Consider the following 18,399-nt stretch of genomic DNA (forward strand, 5'->3'; position numbering starts at 1 on the left):
ATAACTGGTACACAAGCCCCTCACTCGGTGATTTTTTGCGAGTGAATATGATAGATGTGTGTGGCACAGTGAGTAGAAATTGTAAACATATGCCCAGGTTCGATGCTGGCACTCGTAGAGACGAGGTGCAGGCGTTTGCTGCCAATGACATCATGGCATTTCGGTGGCATGGCAAACTAGATGTCACACTGTTGTCATCAGTTCACCGAAACGAAATGACGGACACTGGCAGGCAGCAGAGAGACCAATGAACCCATTCTAAAACCTGCAGCTGTGATGGACTACACTCTCAATATGCGCTCAGTGGACAAATGTGATATGCAAATTGGGTGTGTTGATTGTGTTCCCAAGAGTTATAAGTGGTACATAAAACTTTTTTCATCTTGTGGACATTTCCATGCTGAATGCTTATAATGTGTACAAGTTGAAGACCAGAAATAAACAACCACATGGTCAATTTTGTTTGTCTGTCATCAGACAAATATTATTCAAGTACCAAATAACAACACCTGCGAACTGATCATCAACTACCCTCTCGTCTGAGGCATGGTGATAACTTCCTAATACAACTGCCTGCTACTGCTTTGAAGAAAAAGGCTCAGAAGAGGTGTTTTGTCTGTGCACATACAAAAAAAAAACTCCCACAAAAATGCAGAGGCACTCGTTTTATGTGTGAGGAGTGTGAAACACCACTGTGCATGACACCGTGTTTCAAAGGGTTCCACAGGCTGCAGAACTTCTAGAAATATGTCTAGTGACTCTTATATGTGTATATAAAATTTAAAAAATAGTAATAAACAACATTTTACATTGTTCGTTTGTGTAAACATGTTTTGTAAACAATATAATGACAACAGTGGTTTGTCCATTTATTGTGTAGTATAGAAAAAGTAAATACGTATATACAAAATAGTGCTCATATTGGTCTCACGGACCATAAAATTTACTTGAAAAGAAAAAAATATTAAAAATAATAGAAAAAAGTAGAAAAAACTAAATAAATGATTACCGGGTGACCGGCAGTCAGTGATGTTGCCATATGCAGTTCAATTTCTGCCAACTCACGCCCCCATATCTCGGCAAGTAGTGAGGGCAAAAAAAAAAAATTTTTTTAGCCTAAAATGTTTAGAAAAAAAAAAAACTTTTTTTTTTTTTCAAATATTTTTCGACCCTGAGAACAAGTCTGGGAGAGGGCCAGTCGACCCTGAAAGGGTTAACATAGCAATATACCATCATAGTGATATTATTAAAAAAAGGGGTCACACTATACAACAGTACTGATGGAAGGATAATCCAAATTAGATTATATAATCAATACATCACATTTTCTCATCAAGAGACTATTTTCGAATATACTGAGCAAACTTATGCAGCTGTTCCACTACTACAGCTACCACAGCATTAACTGAATCATCAATAAGGCCTTGCATGTAGCTGACTGCCTCTTCATCACTCAAGTCTAGTCGAAACTTGTCCTCTACTTTTTTCACAGTTTTATCAGGCTCTAGTGCAATGTCTGGCACATTTGCATCCACCATAAGAGAGAACAGATTGAGTATTAAGTTTGCATGACGACGGAGTTGATGAAAAGCAGTATAACAAAGCTTACGAAATTCATGATAATGTTCTGACTGTGCTCCTCCCATACCTTCAACCATCTCTTTGCTTAGTTTCATAGGGGGTGGGAGTGGCTTAGGGTCCCTTCCAAGAATGTATCCAAAATCAATATGAAAGAGGTTACCATTTCTTGTTAAAAGTAAATTATCCAAGTGTCGATCACCGATTCCAAGTAAATATGTGATAACACAATAGCCAGCACAAGACTTTATGTAAGTGTCCATTACTTCTGCAGCAATACCATAGGGACCCGTTTCTGAGGGAGCATGTTTTCGAAAGAAGCTCTGGATTCCTCCTTCGGTGCGTAATACCTTAAAGAAAAAGACGTTATTTAAAGAATTCTCATAATACAGGAGAATAAAGAGTTACATTTCACACTATCCCACAATCAGGAGAGGAAACTTCTAAGAGCTTTTCAGTGTTACAGAATGAAATATTTAACATATCCTTTCCAAATTGTGAATTTCTCTGGGATGTGCCTGTAGAGGTTTCTAGATACAAATTTTTTCTCTTAAAACAATTTATGAATGAACCAACTAGAAGGTTCTGGCAAACAAGGAAATTCTGATAAGTTTAAGGGTGGGCCACCAAATGACCCTAATAAGCATTTAATATTAATACAGTACTATATTGTGAAAGAATAATAATAATTTTTTGTAACACATCGGCCATTTCCCACCGAAGCATGGTGACTCAAAAACAAAAACCCATAAAGAAAAAACTTTCATCATCATTCAACACTTTCACAATCTTTCATACATAATCACTGTCTTTGCACAGGCGCCCAGATACGACAGTTTAGATAACAATATTATTAATAAAAATCACAGTATAACTAATACCCAAAGATAATTATTAATTACATTAATGTTATATAAAACCAACAAGCTGATGACTAAGACACATGCAACACCCGGGTATCTATTGAGAAGACATTTTGTTTGCACAGCACATTTGTTTTTTTCAATCTAATGTGGAGGCAACTATTATACTGGAGACAGTCGAAGTGGAAAGGTAATTCTAAGATGTTAAATCCCTTAGCCTTGACAGGTGTTTGGTCCCTAAACAAGATAGGTTTTTTTCCTCAGTCATGATACGGTAGATGTTTAGTTTCTTAGCCATGATACAGTAGGTGTTTAGTCCCTTAGCCATGATACAGTAAGTGTTTAGTCCCTTAGCCATGATTTAAGGTGTTCAGTCACTTCCCCTTGATGTATCGAAAGCAGACACACGATTATACAGATTTACAGTATGTAGTGGAGACAGCAAAGTGGCTATGTAGGAAAAACACAGCAAAAGTGCAACAACTGAAGACACCATTACTGGTGGGTGGGACCTACTAATGGAAATGTGTAATTGGGCCAGTGGTTAGCCACAGAGTTGTGGAAGAAGTCCCCTGTACCAAGATGCCATGGCAATGCTGTGTTAGACATGTATCATTACAGTATATTACTGATATACAGCACCAACAAGTTAATAGATATGATACATGATGAATAAGATACATGTGCTACACCTGGGTATCTTTACTGATGAGACCTTCCACCTCCTGAGCATTTTTTCAATCTAATATAAAAGTCACTATTATACTATTAACATAATGATACTTACATGGCACAGTAACACTATGAAATCTTAAAACAGAGGACTAATTCTACAACTTTACTGCCACTGGTCCAACTCATGGCTGTGATACACTTCCGCTAGTGAGTCCTGTCTACCAGTGAGACACTCTTCAACCGAGGCACTTCTCTGTCTCCAGTATAGGTCTCTAACCTTATGCCTCTACTTTAGGTAGATCAAGCCTAAGAGACCTAACTAACCAGTAAACTGTCACACCCCTTGCCTTGGCAGATAGGTGTCAGATACGCCTGGTGCCGTAAGTCTCAGGTCTTTTGTTCTTAATGGCGTCAGGTCTTAACACATGTGGTGTATGCCTCATGGAGGCATGGGTGCTTTAAGGACCACATAAGCTCAAGGAAACAGAGAGGGAAGAGAGATTGGGGCAGAGTTGGTGGCTGTGTTGGGCTGGTGAGCAGGAGCCCTGGACAGCCGAGTAGGTCGAGGGCCATGCAGGGCGAATCCTGGGTCAGCTGGTTGGTGAATTAAGAGCGAGTACAAGTCTGTGTTACTGATAACATCTCCACCTCCCACTGGTAATAAGTCTCATAGGTCGATTATTATTTTTTTTTTTTAAAAGTCGGCCGTCTCCCACCGAGGCAGGGTGACCCAAAAAGAAAGAAAATCCCCAAAAAGAAAATGCTTTCATCATCATTCAACTCTTTCACCTCACTCACACATAATCACTGTTTTTGAAGAGGTGCTGAGAACACAACAGCTTAGAAGTATATACGTATAAAGATACACAACATACCCCTCCGAACTGTCAATATCCTGAACCCCTCCTTTAGAGTGCAGGCATTGTACTTCCCATTTCCAGGGCTCAAGTCTGGCTATATAAAAATAACCAGTTTCCCTGAATCCCTTCACTAAATATTACCCTGCTCACACTCCAACAGATCGTCAGGTCCCAAATGCCATTCATCTCCATTCACTCCTATCGAACACACTCACGCACACCTGCTGGAAGTCCAAGCCCCTCGCCCACAAAACCTCCCTTACCCCTACCTTCCAACCTTTTCGAGGACGACCCCTACCCCGCCTTCCTTCCCCTACAGATTTAAATGCTCTCCATGTCATTCTACTTTGATCCATTCTCTCTAAATGACCAAACCACCTCAACCCCTCTTCAGCCCTCTAATACTTTTATTAACTCCACACCTTCTCCTAATTTCCACACTCCGAATTTTCTGCATAATATTTACACCACACATTGCCCTAAGACAGGACATCTCCACTGCCTCCAACCACCTCCTCGCTGCTGCATTCACAACCCAAGCTTCACACCCATATAAGTGTTGGTACTACTATACTTTCATACATTCCCTTCTTTGCCTCCATAGATAATGTTTTGTCTCCACATATACCTCAATGCACCACTCAACTTTTTTCCCTCATCAATTCTATGATTAACCTCATCCTTCATAAATCCATCCACCGACACGTCAACTCCCAAGTATCTGATAACATTCACTTCTTCCATACTCCTCCTCCCCAATTTGATATCCAATTTTTCTTTATCTAAATCATTTGATACCCTCATCACCTTACTCTTTTCTATGCTCACTTTCAACTTTCTACCTTTACACACACTCCCAAACTTGTCCACTAACCTTTGCAATTTTTCTTTAGAATGTCCCATAAGCACAGTATCATCAGCAAAATGCAACTGTGTCAATTCCCATTTTGTATTTGATTCCCCATAATTTAATCCCACCCCACTCCCGAACACCCTAGCATTTACTTCTTTTACAACCCCATCTATAAATATATTAAACAACCATGGTGACATTACACATCACTGTCTAAGACCTACTTTTACTGGGAAGTAGTCTCCCTCTCTTCTACACACCCTAACCTAAGCCTCACTATCCTAATAAAAACTCTTTACAGCATTTAGTAACTTACCACCTATTCCACATACTTGCAACATCTGCCACATTGCTCCTATATCCACTCTATCATATGCCTTTTCTAAATCCATAAATGCAATAAAAACTTCCCTACCTTTATCTAAATACTATTCACATATATGCTTCATTGTAAACACTTGATCTACACATCCCCTACCCACTCTAAAACCTCCTTGCTCATATGCAATCCTACATTCTGTCTTACCTCTAATTCTTTCAATTATAACCCTACCGTACACTTTTCCTGGTATACTCAGTAAACTTATTCCTCTATAATTTTTACAGTCTCTTTTGTCCCCTTTCCCTTTATATAAAGGGACTATACATACTCTCTGCCAATCTCTGGGTACCTTCCCCTCTTTCATACATTTATTAACCCTTTGAGGGTTTTGGTCGTACTAGTACGTCTTACGCGTAGGGGTTTTTGACGTACTAGTACTCATAAATTCTAGCGGCCTCAAATCTAGTGGGAGAAAGCTGGTAGGCCTTCATATGAAAGAATGGGTCTATGTGGTCAGTGTGCACAGTCTAAAAAAAATCCTGCAGCACACAGTGCATAATGAGAAAAAAAAAACTTTGACCATTTTTTTTTAATAAATCAGCGACTTTGCAGTGTATTTTCGTATGGTATTTATTGTTGTATTCTAGTTTTCTTGGTCTCATTTTATAGAATGGAAGACATATTACAGAAATTGAGATGATTTTGACTGGTTTTACAATGAAAGGTGCCTTGAAATTGAGCTCAAAGTAGCAGAAATGTTCGATTTTTACCAAACTTCAAAAGTAAACAAATCGTGCCAAGCGTGCAATACACGTCAACTGGTGAGTCTAATATTCTTTCACACGTGCACCAATAATATTTATACCATTTTTTACACTAATGCAGTAGTCTGCATAACAGTAAATCTTATATTTTTTGTGAGAATAAAAATTCAAAGTGGAAAGCAAAAGAATATAAGAGGGGCCTTGAGACGTGACTAATGACTAGAGGAAATGTCATTTTAGTGCCAGGAATGTCTTTCTTGTTTATTCTGGACCCTATTCGGAAATTGGCATCTTTTGAAATTTGTGTGAAATTGGCAAAATTGCTAAATTCTGACCACTGTACTGGATAGTTGAATTTATAAATGGGTGGTTTCTTGCACCCATTCGATAGAAAAAATGGAGTTCTAGCGAAATATTCATGTTTTTTGTCGACTAGTACAGTGAAATTGGCCGAAAATGGGGCTCAAAGTGGGCAAAATCGCCGATGCGTAAACATCGCCGAGACCGCTAACTTTGCGAGAGCATAATTCCGTAAGTTTTCTATCAAATTTCAAACTTTTGGTGTCTTTATGATCAGGAAAAGATTCTCTATCTTTTCATAAGAGAAAATAATTTTTTTTTTTTTAAATTTGGCCGACCCTGAGAACGAGTTTCGGAGAGGGCCTGTCGACCCTCAAAGGGTTAAACAAAAATACCAACCACTCCAACACTATATCCCCCCCTGCTTTTAACATTTCTGTCATGATCCTGCCAGTTCCAGCTGCTTTACCCCCTTTCATTCTACGTAATGCCTCACGCACCTCCCCCACACTCACATCCTCTTCTTCTTCACTCCTAAAGTGCATGAAATTACCGCCTCCCTTTCTTCGTCGACATTTAAATATTCCTCAAAATATTCTCGCTATCTACCCAAAACCTCCATCTCCCCATCTACTAACTCCCCTACTCTGTTTTTACCTGGCAAATCCATTTGTTCCCTAGGCTTTCTTAACTTGTTTAACTCACTCCAAATTTTTTTCTTACTATCATTAAAATTTATTGACAGTGCCTCTCCCACTCTATCATCTGCTCTCCTTTTGCACTCTCTCACCACTCTCTTCACCTTTCTTTTACTCTCTATATACTCTACTCTTCTTATAACACTTCTGCTTTGTAAAAACCTCTCATAAGCTAACTTTTTCTCTTTTATCACACCCTTTACTTCATCATTCCACCAATCACTCCTCTTTCCTCCTGCCCCACCCTCCTATAACCACAAACTTCTGCCCCACATTCTAATACTGCATTTTTAAAACTATTCCAACCCTCTTCAACCCCTCCACTGCTCATACTTGCACCAGTCCACCTTTCTGCCAATAGTTGCTTATATCTCACCTGAACTTCCTCCTCCCTTAGTTTATACACTCTCACCTCCCTCTTACTTGTTGCCATTTTCCTCTTTTCCAATCTACCTCTTACTCTAACTGTAGCTACAACTAAATAATGATCCGATATATCAGTTGCCCCTCAATAAACATGTACATCCTGAAGCCTACCCATCAACCTTTTATCCACCAATACATAATCTAACAAACTACTTTCATTACGTTCTATATCATACCTTGTATATTTATTTATCCTCTTCTTCATAAAATATGTATTATTACTAAACCTCTTTCTACACATAGCTCAATTAAAGGCTCCCCATTTTCATTTACCCCTGGCACCCAAAATTTACCTACTTCTCCCTCCACAACATTTTTGCCCACTTTAGCATTGAAATCCCCAACCACCATTACTCTCACACTTGGTTCAAAACTCCCCATGCATTCACTCAACATTTCCCAAAATCTCTCTCTCTCCTCTACACTTCTCTTTTCTCCAGGTGCATATACGCTTACTATAACCCACTTTTCACATCCAACCTTTATTTTACTCCACATAATCGTTGAATTAATACATTTATAGTCCCTCTTTTCCTTCCATAACTTATCCTTCAACATTATTGCTACTCCTTCTTTAGCTCTAACTTTATTTGAAACCCCTGACCTAATCCCATTTATTCCTCTCCACTGAAACTCTCCTACACCCTTCATCTTTGTTTCACTTAAAGCCAGGACATCCAGCTTCTTCTCATTCATAACATCCACAATCATCTCTATCTTATCATTTGCACAACATTCACGCACATTCAGACTTTCCATTTTGACAATTTTCTTCTTATTCTTTTTAGTAATTATTACAGGAAAAGGGGTTACAACCCATTGTTCCCAGCATTTTAGTTGACTTTTACAACACGCATGGCTTACGGAGGAAAGATTCTTATTCCACTTTCCCATGGATATAAAAGGAAAAGTAATAAGACCAAGAACTTCTTTCTTTCTTTCAACACCGGCTGTATCCCACCGAGGCGGGGTGGCCCAAAAGGAAAAACGAAAGCTTCTCCTTTTACATTTAGTAATATATACAGGAGAAAGGGTTACTAGCCCCTTGCTCCCAGCATTTTAGTCGCCTCTTACGACACGCATGGCTTACGGAGGAAGAATTCTGTTCCACTTCCCCATGGAGATAAGAGGAAATAAACAAGAACAAGAACTAGAAAGAAAATAGAAGAAAACCCAGAGTGGTATGTATGTATGTATATATATGCTTGTACATGTATGTGTAGTGTGACCTAAGTGTAAGTAGAAGTAGCAAGACATACCTGAAATCTTGCATGTTTATGAGACAGAAAAAAGACACCAGCAATCCAACCCTCATGTAAAACAATTACAGGTTTCCGTTATACACTCACTTGGCAGGACGGTAGTACCTCCCTGGGCGGCTGCTGTCTACCAACCTACTACTATCCTATGTAATTCTCCGTAAGAATGTGTTGTATTTTCACTATTTTATTAAGTAAACTATAGGCATTGTTCCCATTTTTATTTGCACCCTCTTATACCTCAATCTCTTGCTAACCTCTACCCTTTCACCATCCACTGCCCCGTTGTTCTCCGTAACCTATTACTCATCCATCTCCCTTTTGCCACCTGATATCCTCGCTTCCTTCCTGCCCTGCAGCGCTGTATAGCCCTTGTGGTTTAGCATTTCTTTTTGATTATAATAATAATAATGCACCCTCTTATTATAGGTAGTAGGTTGGTAGACAGCAACCGCCCAGGGAGGTACTACCGTCCTGCCAAGTGAGTGTAAAACGAAAGCCTGTAATTGTTTTACATGATGGTAGGATTGCTGGTGTCTTTTGTCTGTCTCATAAACATGCAAGATTTCAGGTACGTCTTGCTACTTCTACTTACACTTAGGTCACACTACACATACATGTACAAGCATATATATACACACCCCTCTGGGTTTTCTTCTCTTTTCTTTCTAGTTCTTGTTCTTGTTTATTTCCTCTTATCTCCATGGGGAAGTGGAACAGAATTCTTCCTCCGTAAGCCATGCGTGTTGTAAGAGGCAACTAAAATGCCGGGAGCAAGGGACTAGTAACCCCTTCTTCCATATAAATTACTAAATTTAAAAAGAGAAACTTTCGTTTTTCCTTTTGGGCCACCCTGCAGCCTTGGTGGGATACGGCCGGTTTGTTGAAAAAAAAAAAAAAGCACCCTCTTATGCTATTCCCTATTTTGTTAAGCACTGGGATAATACAGGACACATTCTCACTTGCTGGGATACCACAGGCAGGGTGGGTACAGGTCTCACATCCAGTGAAATAGTCACTTTTGAATTAGATAAAAAAAAAAAAAAGCTTACTGCACAGGTGGAATGTCTCATCAACAAAGATACCCTAGTGCTGCATGCATCTTATTTATCAATAGTTATTAAGGCAGGGGAAACCTGGAAAAGCAATCCCAAATCTATTCCTATATTTTCGTATTTAATATTTTTAATGGTGGAAATGTGGGTAGTACTGACTTTTGTTAGGCAAACTACAAAGTGGCCCAAAAGTCTAGACACAGGAAATATTACTTATATTCTTTTTTTTTCCCTCAGTTACTGCATTGTGTTCATGTGAATCTTGATAGTGCAATGAACTTTGCATAGCTAATGGTGGACAACATGCTTAAGATATTATTCATTAAAATTGCTATATAATTATTACAAAAATGCAATTTTGCCTATGCATCCAGGCTTCTGGGTCACCCTGTACACTAGATAAAGGAATAACCTTGCTAGTGTTGGTTGGAATTACTAGGGTAACTTGCAATGGATAACAAACAGTAAAGCAATTATTGGCAACATGAAATATTCCAGCATTGTATAAGCTGCCAAAAAGCATATATTCCTCACACTCCAATCAAGGCAAACAAAAAATGACCCTAAACAGATAAACATAACTAAAACCTACCTTAAGTGACATGAAAACTAATTACAGGAACATTAAGAGATGAGTGATATATGTATTAAAAAAAACTAAACAAGAATAAGAAAATAAAGTAAAAGGGAATCTAAGACGAGTATGATACCTTCCAGGTAGAATAAGACTAAGTTTCAGGCAGACGGGTCCACTTATGTTTAATTTGGGACAAGTGATTGATAATGATTAAGTAATGTGTTCCATTCTGAACAATTATTTCCAGTCTGTTTTCACAAACAATATACATTAATCCCCAGAATCTGAGGAAAATAAATTATGCAGGATCAGTCAATAAACTAGTAAACAGATCAAAAGCAAACAAAATTCTAGGCATCAATAAATAATTTTGAAAGGAATTTAAAAATACAGTTTCCTATATACAGTGGACCCCCGCTTAACGATCACCTCCCAATGCGACCAATTATGTAAGTGTATGTATGTAGGTGCGTTTGTATGTGTATGTTTGGGGGTCTGAAATGGACTAATCTACTTCACAATATTCCTTATGGGAACAAATTCGGTCAGTACTGGCACCTGAACATACTTCTGGAATGAAAAAATATCGTAAACCGGGGGTCCACTGTACTTTACAATGATCCACTTTGTAGCTTTCAACATATTACTCTTATCAATCTCTAGGCATAGGAAGCCAGTAATCATTCCTTTCTTTTGGGGGCAAGGCACAAGTTGTGAGCCCTTTTTATTTTCAAAGCCAAGGCAGGCCTGAGAATCGTGCATGGTGCCCATTCTCTTCTAGAACACTGTGTATGAGTTTAGTAATTTTTATTTCTTATTTTGAATAGGATCTTTGCATCTTTAGCAGAAATGTTCACATATTATTGCACTGTCTCTGGGAAGTCATTCATGTAAATTAAAAGCATCACTGAAGCAAACATCAATTTCTGTGGCCCCAAGTTGGTCGCTGGTCACTATTTTGCCCATAATAATATTTTTTCTCTCATCACTTCACATTAAAAAATAAAAAAATGATTGCCATATTTACCCACAGTGATTATCTTGCCTCTGGTTTAATATTTCCTTTATTATAAAGCATTAAAGTAGGTAGTAGGTTGGTAGACAGCAACCACCCAGGGAGGTACTACCGTCCTGCCAAGTGAGTGTAAAACGAAAGCCTGTAATTGTTTTACATGATGGTAGGATTGCTGGTGTCTTTTGTCAGTCTCATAAATATGCAAGATTACAGGTATGTCTTGCTACTTCTACTTACACTTAGGTCACACTACACATACATGTACACGTTTACTTATACACACTCATCTGAGTTTTCTTTGATTTTATCTTAATAGTTCTTGGTCTTATTACTTTTCCTTTTATATCCATGGGGGAAGTGGAATAAGAATCTTCCCTCCGTAAGCCATGCGTGTTGTAAAAGTCAACTAAAATGCCGGGAACAATGGGCTAGTAACCCCTTTTCCTGTAAAGATTACTAAAAAGAATAAGAAGAAGAAAATTGTCAAAGTGGAAAGTCTGAATGTGCGTGGATGTTGTGCAAATGATAAGAAAGAGATGATTGTGGATGTTATGAATGAGAAGAAGCTGGATGTCCTGGCTTCAAGTGAAACAAAGCTGAAGGGGGTGGGAGAGTTTCAATGGAGAGGAATAAATGGGATTAGGTCAGGGGTTTCAAATAGAGTTAGAGCTAAAGAAGGAGTAGCAATAATGTTGAAGGATAAGCTATGGCAGGAAAAGAGGGACTATAAATGTATTAATTCAAGGATTATGTGGAGTAAAATAAAGATTGGATGTGAAAAGTGGGTTATAGTAAGTGTGTATGCACCTGGAGAAGAGAGAAGTGTAGAGGAGAGAGATTTTGGGAAATGTTGAGTGAATGCATGGGGAGTTTTGAATCAAGTGTGAGAGTAATGGTGGTTGGGGATTTCAATGCTAAAGTGGGTAAAAATGTTATGGAGGGAGTAGTAGGTAAATTTTGGGTGCCAGGGGTAAATGTAAATGGGGAGCCTTTAATTGAGCTATGTGTAGAAAGAGATTTGGTAATAAGTAATACATATTTTATGAAAAAGAGGATAAATAAATACACAAGGTATGATGTAGCACGTAATGAAAGTACATGTAGTTTGTTAGATTATGTATTGGTGGATAAAAGGTTGATGGGTAGGCTCCAGGATGTACATGTTTATAGAGGGGCAACTGATATATCGGATCATTATTTAGTTGTAGCTACAGTTAGAGTAAGAGGTAGATGGAAAAAGAGGAAGGTGGCAACAACAAGTAAGAGGGAGGTGAAAGTGTATAAACTAAGGGAGGAGGAAGTTCGGGTGAGATATAAGCGACTATTGGCAGAAAGGTGGGATAGTGCAAAGATGAGTAATGGGGGGGGGGGGGGGGGTTGAAGAGGGTTGGAATAGTTTTAAAAATGCAATATTAGAATGTGGGGCAGAAGTTTGTGGTTATAGGAGGGTGGGGCAGGAGGAAAGAGGAGTGATTGGTGGAATGATGAAGTAAAGGGTGTGATAAAAGAGAAAAAGGTAGCTTATGAGAGGTTTTTACAAAGCAGAAGTGTTATAAGAAGAGCAGAGTATATGGTGAGTAAAAGAAAGGTGAAGAGAGTGGTGAGAGAGTGCAAAAGGAAAGCAGATGATAGAGTGGGAGAGGCACTGTCAAGAAATTTTAATGAAAATAAGAAAAAAATTTTGGGGTGAGTTAAACAAGTTAAGAAAGCCTAGGGAAAGTATGGATTTGTCAGTTAAAAACAGAGTAGGGGAGTTAGTAGATGGGGAGAGGGAGGTATTAGGTAGATGGCGAGAGTATTTTGAGGAACTTTTAAATGTTGAGGAAGAAAGGGAGGCGGTAATTTCATGCACTGGCCAGGGAGGTATACCATCTTTTAGGAGTGAAGAAGAGCAGAATGTAAATGTGGGGGAGGTACGTGAGGCATTACGTAGAATGAAAGGGGATAAAGCAGCTGGAACTGATGGGATCATGACAGAAATGTTACAAGCAGGGGGGGATATAGTGTTGGAGTGGTTGATACTTTTTGTTTAACCCCTTCAGGGTCCAAGGCCAAAATCTGAAGTAGTGCTCCAGTGTCCAAAAATTTTGAAAAAAAAAAAAAAAAAAAAAAAAAAAAAAAAAAAAAAAAAAAAAAAAAATTCTTACATAATTAAAGAGCATATTTTTGTGAAGTTAATAACACAAAAAAAAAAAAAAAAAAAACTTCTGATCAGTACTTACCGAGATACAGTGCCAAGAAGTTTGTCAAAAATGATGTGGCGGCGGCAACATCGACGAATTCCACATACGCGCATTACATTATTTAGCGGTTTTTATAGTTTTTTCTTTTCTTTTCCAATTTTTTTCTATGCCTACTAACATTTGGGGCCTGAGAGACCAATACTGTATATAATATATATATATAAACTCACTGTATTGAACACAATAACCACACTAAAGTTATTATCATATTATAGTTTACCACTGTTGTTTATTACAATAAACATGCACAAATCTTGTATAATACTAATGTTCTATCATATATTTACATATTTACAATCACTGGACATGGTTTTAGAACTGCTGGAGCTTGTGGAACTCCTTGAAACAAGGCACCATGCACAGAGGCACCTTACATTCCTCACACATAAACCGAATGTCTTTGTTGCCGTCGTTTTGTTTGTGCACAGACGATGCATCTCTTCTGAGTTGAAGGAAGCTGTATTATGAAATGATCACCTTCCCTCCTCAAACGCTTGGGTATATCCTGAGTAATTCGAGGACCTTGTTGTATAGCAGGTGTTCTTACCTGGTATACTTCATTACGAGTTGTCTGACAACAGACAAACAAAATTCACCATACGGTGGTCTGTTGCCAGTCTTTATTTGGTACATATTATATGCATTGAGCATTGAAATATCCACGAGATGGAAGAAAAGTTTCATGTACCACTTGTACCTCTTACGAACACAGTCAACAAAACCAATCTGCATGTCACATTTGTCAACCAAGCGCATGTTTTGTGTATAATCAATCACTGTCACTGGTTTTCGAATACGTTCATTAGTCACTCGATCAACTTTGCCACTGTCTTGCATTTCATTACGGTGAATGGTTGTCAACAATGTGACATCTCATTTGTCATGCCACCGTAATGCCATGATGTCATTGGCAGTAAACACCTGCATGTCATCACCACGAGCACCTGCGTTCAGCCTGGGCATGGCATATGTTTACGATTTACTGTGCCACACACATCTGTCTTGTTCACTCGCATGAAATCACTGAGTAATGGGCTTGTGTACCAGTTATCGGTATATAATGTATGCCCCTTACCAAGATAAGGTGCCATCATGTTTCTCACTACGTCACCTGAGATACCCAATAACATCTTGGTATCTTTCAATGTTTTACTTCCCGTGTATATAACAATATCCAACACCAGGCCACTGTCACAGTCACAGAGTACAAACAGTTTTATACCAAAGCGTTTCCTCTTGCTCAGTATATACTGCTTGAATGACAGTCTACCTTTGAACAAAATCAAAGACTCGTCAATTACTAGATTCTTGAATGGATAAAAGTATATGCTGAACTTTTGTTTGAGATACATGAAAACATTTCTAATCTTGTATAACCTGTCACTTCTGTCAGGCATAGTTTTGTCAGAGAAGTGCAACATACGTAAGAGTAAGATAAACCTGTTCACTGGTATGATTTCACTGAAGACCGGGGTAGAAATTAGCCGATCTGTGGACCAGTATGCTTTTATATTATGCTTATAGACATGAGGCATAAGCATTATTGTTGCAAAAAGCAAATACATTTCTGCAACAGTCGTCTCTTTCCACCTGTGTAGTCTTGACTGTGGTGATATGATCGTATTTGCCATGGTGTACTCAAAATACTTATTACTTTCCCTGACAATAGTTTCCATCAATGGCTGGTCAAAGAATAATTCAAAGAATTCCAGTTCATTGGCCGTGGTTGCAAGGGGACAAGTAGGTAGAATTCCACTTTGAGAGTCATCAAAGTGGTGAGGCTTGGGAACAAAATTGGGATTTTGCTGCCAATCCCACATACAGTTTGCTGGTGGATACTGGACATCATAGGCTGGTTGTGCGGGTGGTTGTGGTTGTGGTGGGCTGGTGGCTGACGCTCCGCTTTGTCCTTGAACTGACGAGTCAGCAGCGTGGGTCCCACCCTGGGCTGGTGAGTCACGCATGGCGGTGCCACTACCATCACCACTAACACCATCCACTGATGCCTGTGGTCTATCCATGCCAAGTGTAGCCACATCATCCTCACTATCACTACCTAAAACTGGTGTAGGGCCACGGGATGTACTCCGGGATGTACTCCGTCCCCTGGGCACAGCATAGGGTACACTACCCGAGCGCATGCGGCAGCGAACATACCGACGCTTCACTGGTGAATATGATTCTTCACTATCACTACTCGAATGATCGTCGAGTGCAATAAAATCACAATCCACGTCACTATCATCATCATTACTGAAGTCAGAGGCCTGGCCATGCGAAAATATTAGTTTTCTCTTGCGTTGAGGCACAACCGGCCGTGAGTCACGAGTGCCCACACCAGAGGTAGAAGGTTGAGGATCGTCAGGGTTTTCTGCACTATTATCGATATCCTGGTCATTCTTTTCGGTCACTAACTGATCAAAGCCGTAGAATTCGTCTTCATTTCCACTTCCATCAGTGTCAGAACTATCAGATAGGAAGAGGAGAGTCCCAATTTTCCGGGGAGTGAGAGCTGACTTGCGACGAGGCATGGTGAACAAGGGTAACTGAGCCGGCGTTCCCACAATGCTATGCGGGCGCCTAAATTTTTTGTTTATGGCGCACACCCACCACGCAGACCCGTTCTCTCATATGTAGGCCTATGACCGCTTTCGCGCTAAATTTGACGGCGCTAGAATTTTGGCGTACATCTACGGTTTGGACACTCAACGTGAAGCCGTATATCTACGGGACAGACCCTGAAAGGGTTAATAAATGTATGAAAGAGGGGAAGGTACCTAGGGATTGGCGGAGAGCGTGTATAGTCCCTTTATATAAAGAGAAAGGGGACAAAAGAGATTGTAAAAATTATAGAGGAATAAGTTTACTGAGTATACCAGGAAAAGTGTACGGTAGGGTTATAATTGAAAGAATTAGAGGTAAGACAGAATGTAGGATTGCGGATGAGCAAGGAGGTTTCAGAGTGGGTAGGGGATGTGTAGATCAAGTGTTTACATTGAGGCATATATGCGAACAGTATTTAGATAAAGGTAGGGAAGTTTTTACTGCATTTATGGATTTAGAAAAGGCATATGATAGAGTGGATAGAGGAGCAATGTGGCAGATGTTGCAGTATATGGAATAGGTGGTAAGTTACTAAATGCTGTAAAGAGTTTTTATGAGGATAGTGAGGCTCAGGTTAGGGTGTGTAGAAGAGAGGGAGACTACTTCCCGGTAAAAGTAGGTCTTAGACAGGGATGTGTAATGTCACCATGGTTGTTTAATATATTTATAGATGGGGTTGTAAAAGAAGTAAATGCTAGGGTGTTCGGGAGAGGGGTGGGATTAAATTATGGGAAATCAAATTCAAAATGGGAATTGACACAGTTACTTTTTGCTTTTTGCTGATGATACTGTGCTTATGGGAGATTCTAAAGAAAAATTGCAAAGGTTAGTGGATGAGTTTGGGAATGTGTGTAAAGGTAGAAAGTTGAAAGTGAACATAGAAAAGAGTAAGGTGATGAGGGTATCAAATGATTTAGATAAAGAAAAATTGGATATCAAATTGGGGAGGAGGAGTATGGAAGAAGTGAATGTTTTCAGATACTTGGGAGTTGACATGTCGGCTTATGGATTTATGAAGGATGAGGTTAATCACAGCATTGATGAGGGAAAAAAGGTGAGTGGTGCGTTGAGGTATATGTGGAGTCAAAAAACGTTATCTATGGAGGCAAAGAAGGGAATGTATGAAAGTATAGTACGTAGTACCAACACTCTTATATGGATGTGAAGCTTGGGTGGTAAATGCAGCAGCGAGGAGATGGTTGGAGGCAGTGGAGATGTCCTGTCTAAGGGCAATGTGTGGTGTAAATATTATGCAGAAAATTCGGAGTGTGGAAATTAGGAAAAGGTGTGGAGTTAATAGGAGTATTAGTCAGAGGGCAGAAGAGGGGTTGTTGAGGTGGTTTGGTCATTTAGAGAGAATGGATCAAAGTAGAATAACATGGAAAGCATATAAATCTATAGGGGAAGGAAGGCAGGGTAGGGGTTGTCCTCAAAAGGGTTGGAGAGAGGAGGTAAAGGAGGTTTTGTGGGCGAGGGGCTTGGACTTCCAGCAAGCGTGCGTGAGCGTGTTAGATAGGAGTGAATGGAGACGAATGGTACTTGGGACCTGACGAGCTGTTGGAGTGTGAGCAGGATAATATTTAGTGAAGGGATTCAGGGAAACCGGTTATTTTCATATAGTTGGACTTGAGTCCTGGAAATGGGAAGTACAGTGGTCCCCTGCTTTTCGTAGTTCCCGGCAATCGTAAAATTCGCCAATCATAGAGGTATTTTCGTATAAACATGGACTCGCTCTTCATAGGTTGACTCGCGAGTCGTAGTTCGTCCGGGACGCGTACCCACGGCGTGAGCCAGGGCGGAAGCCAGTCTGGCATTGTTTACAAATGAGCGAAGGTCCCCTCATGTGCTCCAGCGAAATATTTCATAATATTCCATTTATTTTAGTGCTTGCAAGTACTAAATAAGCTACCATGGCTCCAAAGAAAGCTCCTAGTGCCAAGCCTGTGGTAAAGAAGGTGAGAAATACGATTGAATTTAAGAAAACCATCATTGAACAATATGAAAGTGGTACAAGTGTGGCCGAACTCTCCAGGATGTATAAGAAACCCTACACAACCTTATGTTCCATAGTGGCCAAGAAAAATGAAATAAAGGATGCTGTTGTTGCAAAGGGAGTAACTATGCTGACAAAAATGAGATCACCAGTACTGAAAGAGGTTGAGAAGTTATTATTGGTGTGGATAAATGAGAAACAATTAGCAGGAGATATTCTTATGACTTCGTTTATTTGTGAAAAGGATAGGCAGTTGCATGAAGATTTGGTAAAGAAATTGCCTGCAAATAGTGGTGAAGTGAGTGAATTTAAGG

At 39.5% G+C, this 18,399-nt stretch overlaps 1 protein-coding gene across 1 annotated transcript in view; it reads right to left on the minus strand.

Annotated features, from left to right (window-relative positions):
* Positions 1 to 853: 853 nt before the first annotated feature.
* Positions 854 to 18,399, minus strand: part of Pi3K59F (phosphatidylinositol 3-kinase 59F) — a 36,856-nt gene continuing 19,310 nt past the window's right edge. The window contains exon 6 of the mRNA XM_053770897.2: positions 854 to 1,928. Within this exon, the coding sequence (XP_053626872.2) occupies positions 1,341 to 1,928 (588 nt within the window). The 3' untranslated portion in view covers positions 854 to 1,340. The remainder of the gene's footprint in view (positions 1,929 to 18,399) is intronic.

This window comes from Cherax quadricarinatus, chromosome 4, assembly GCF_038502225.1.
Source record: "Cherax quadricarinatus isolate ZL_2023a chromosome 4, ASM3850222v1, whole genome shotgun sequence".
Lineage (NCBI taxonomy): Eukaryota > Metazoa > Arthropoda > Malacostraca > Decapoda > Parastacidae > Cherax > Cherax quadricarinatus.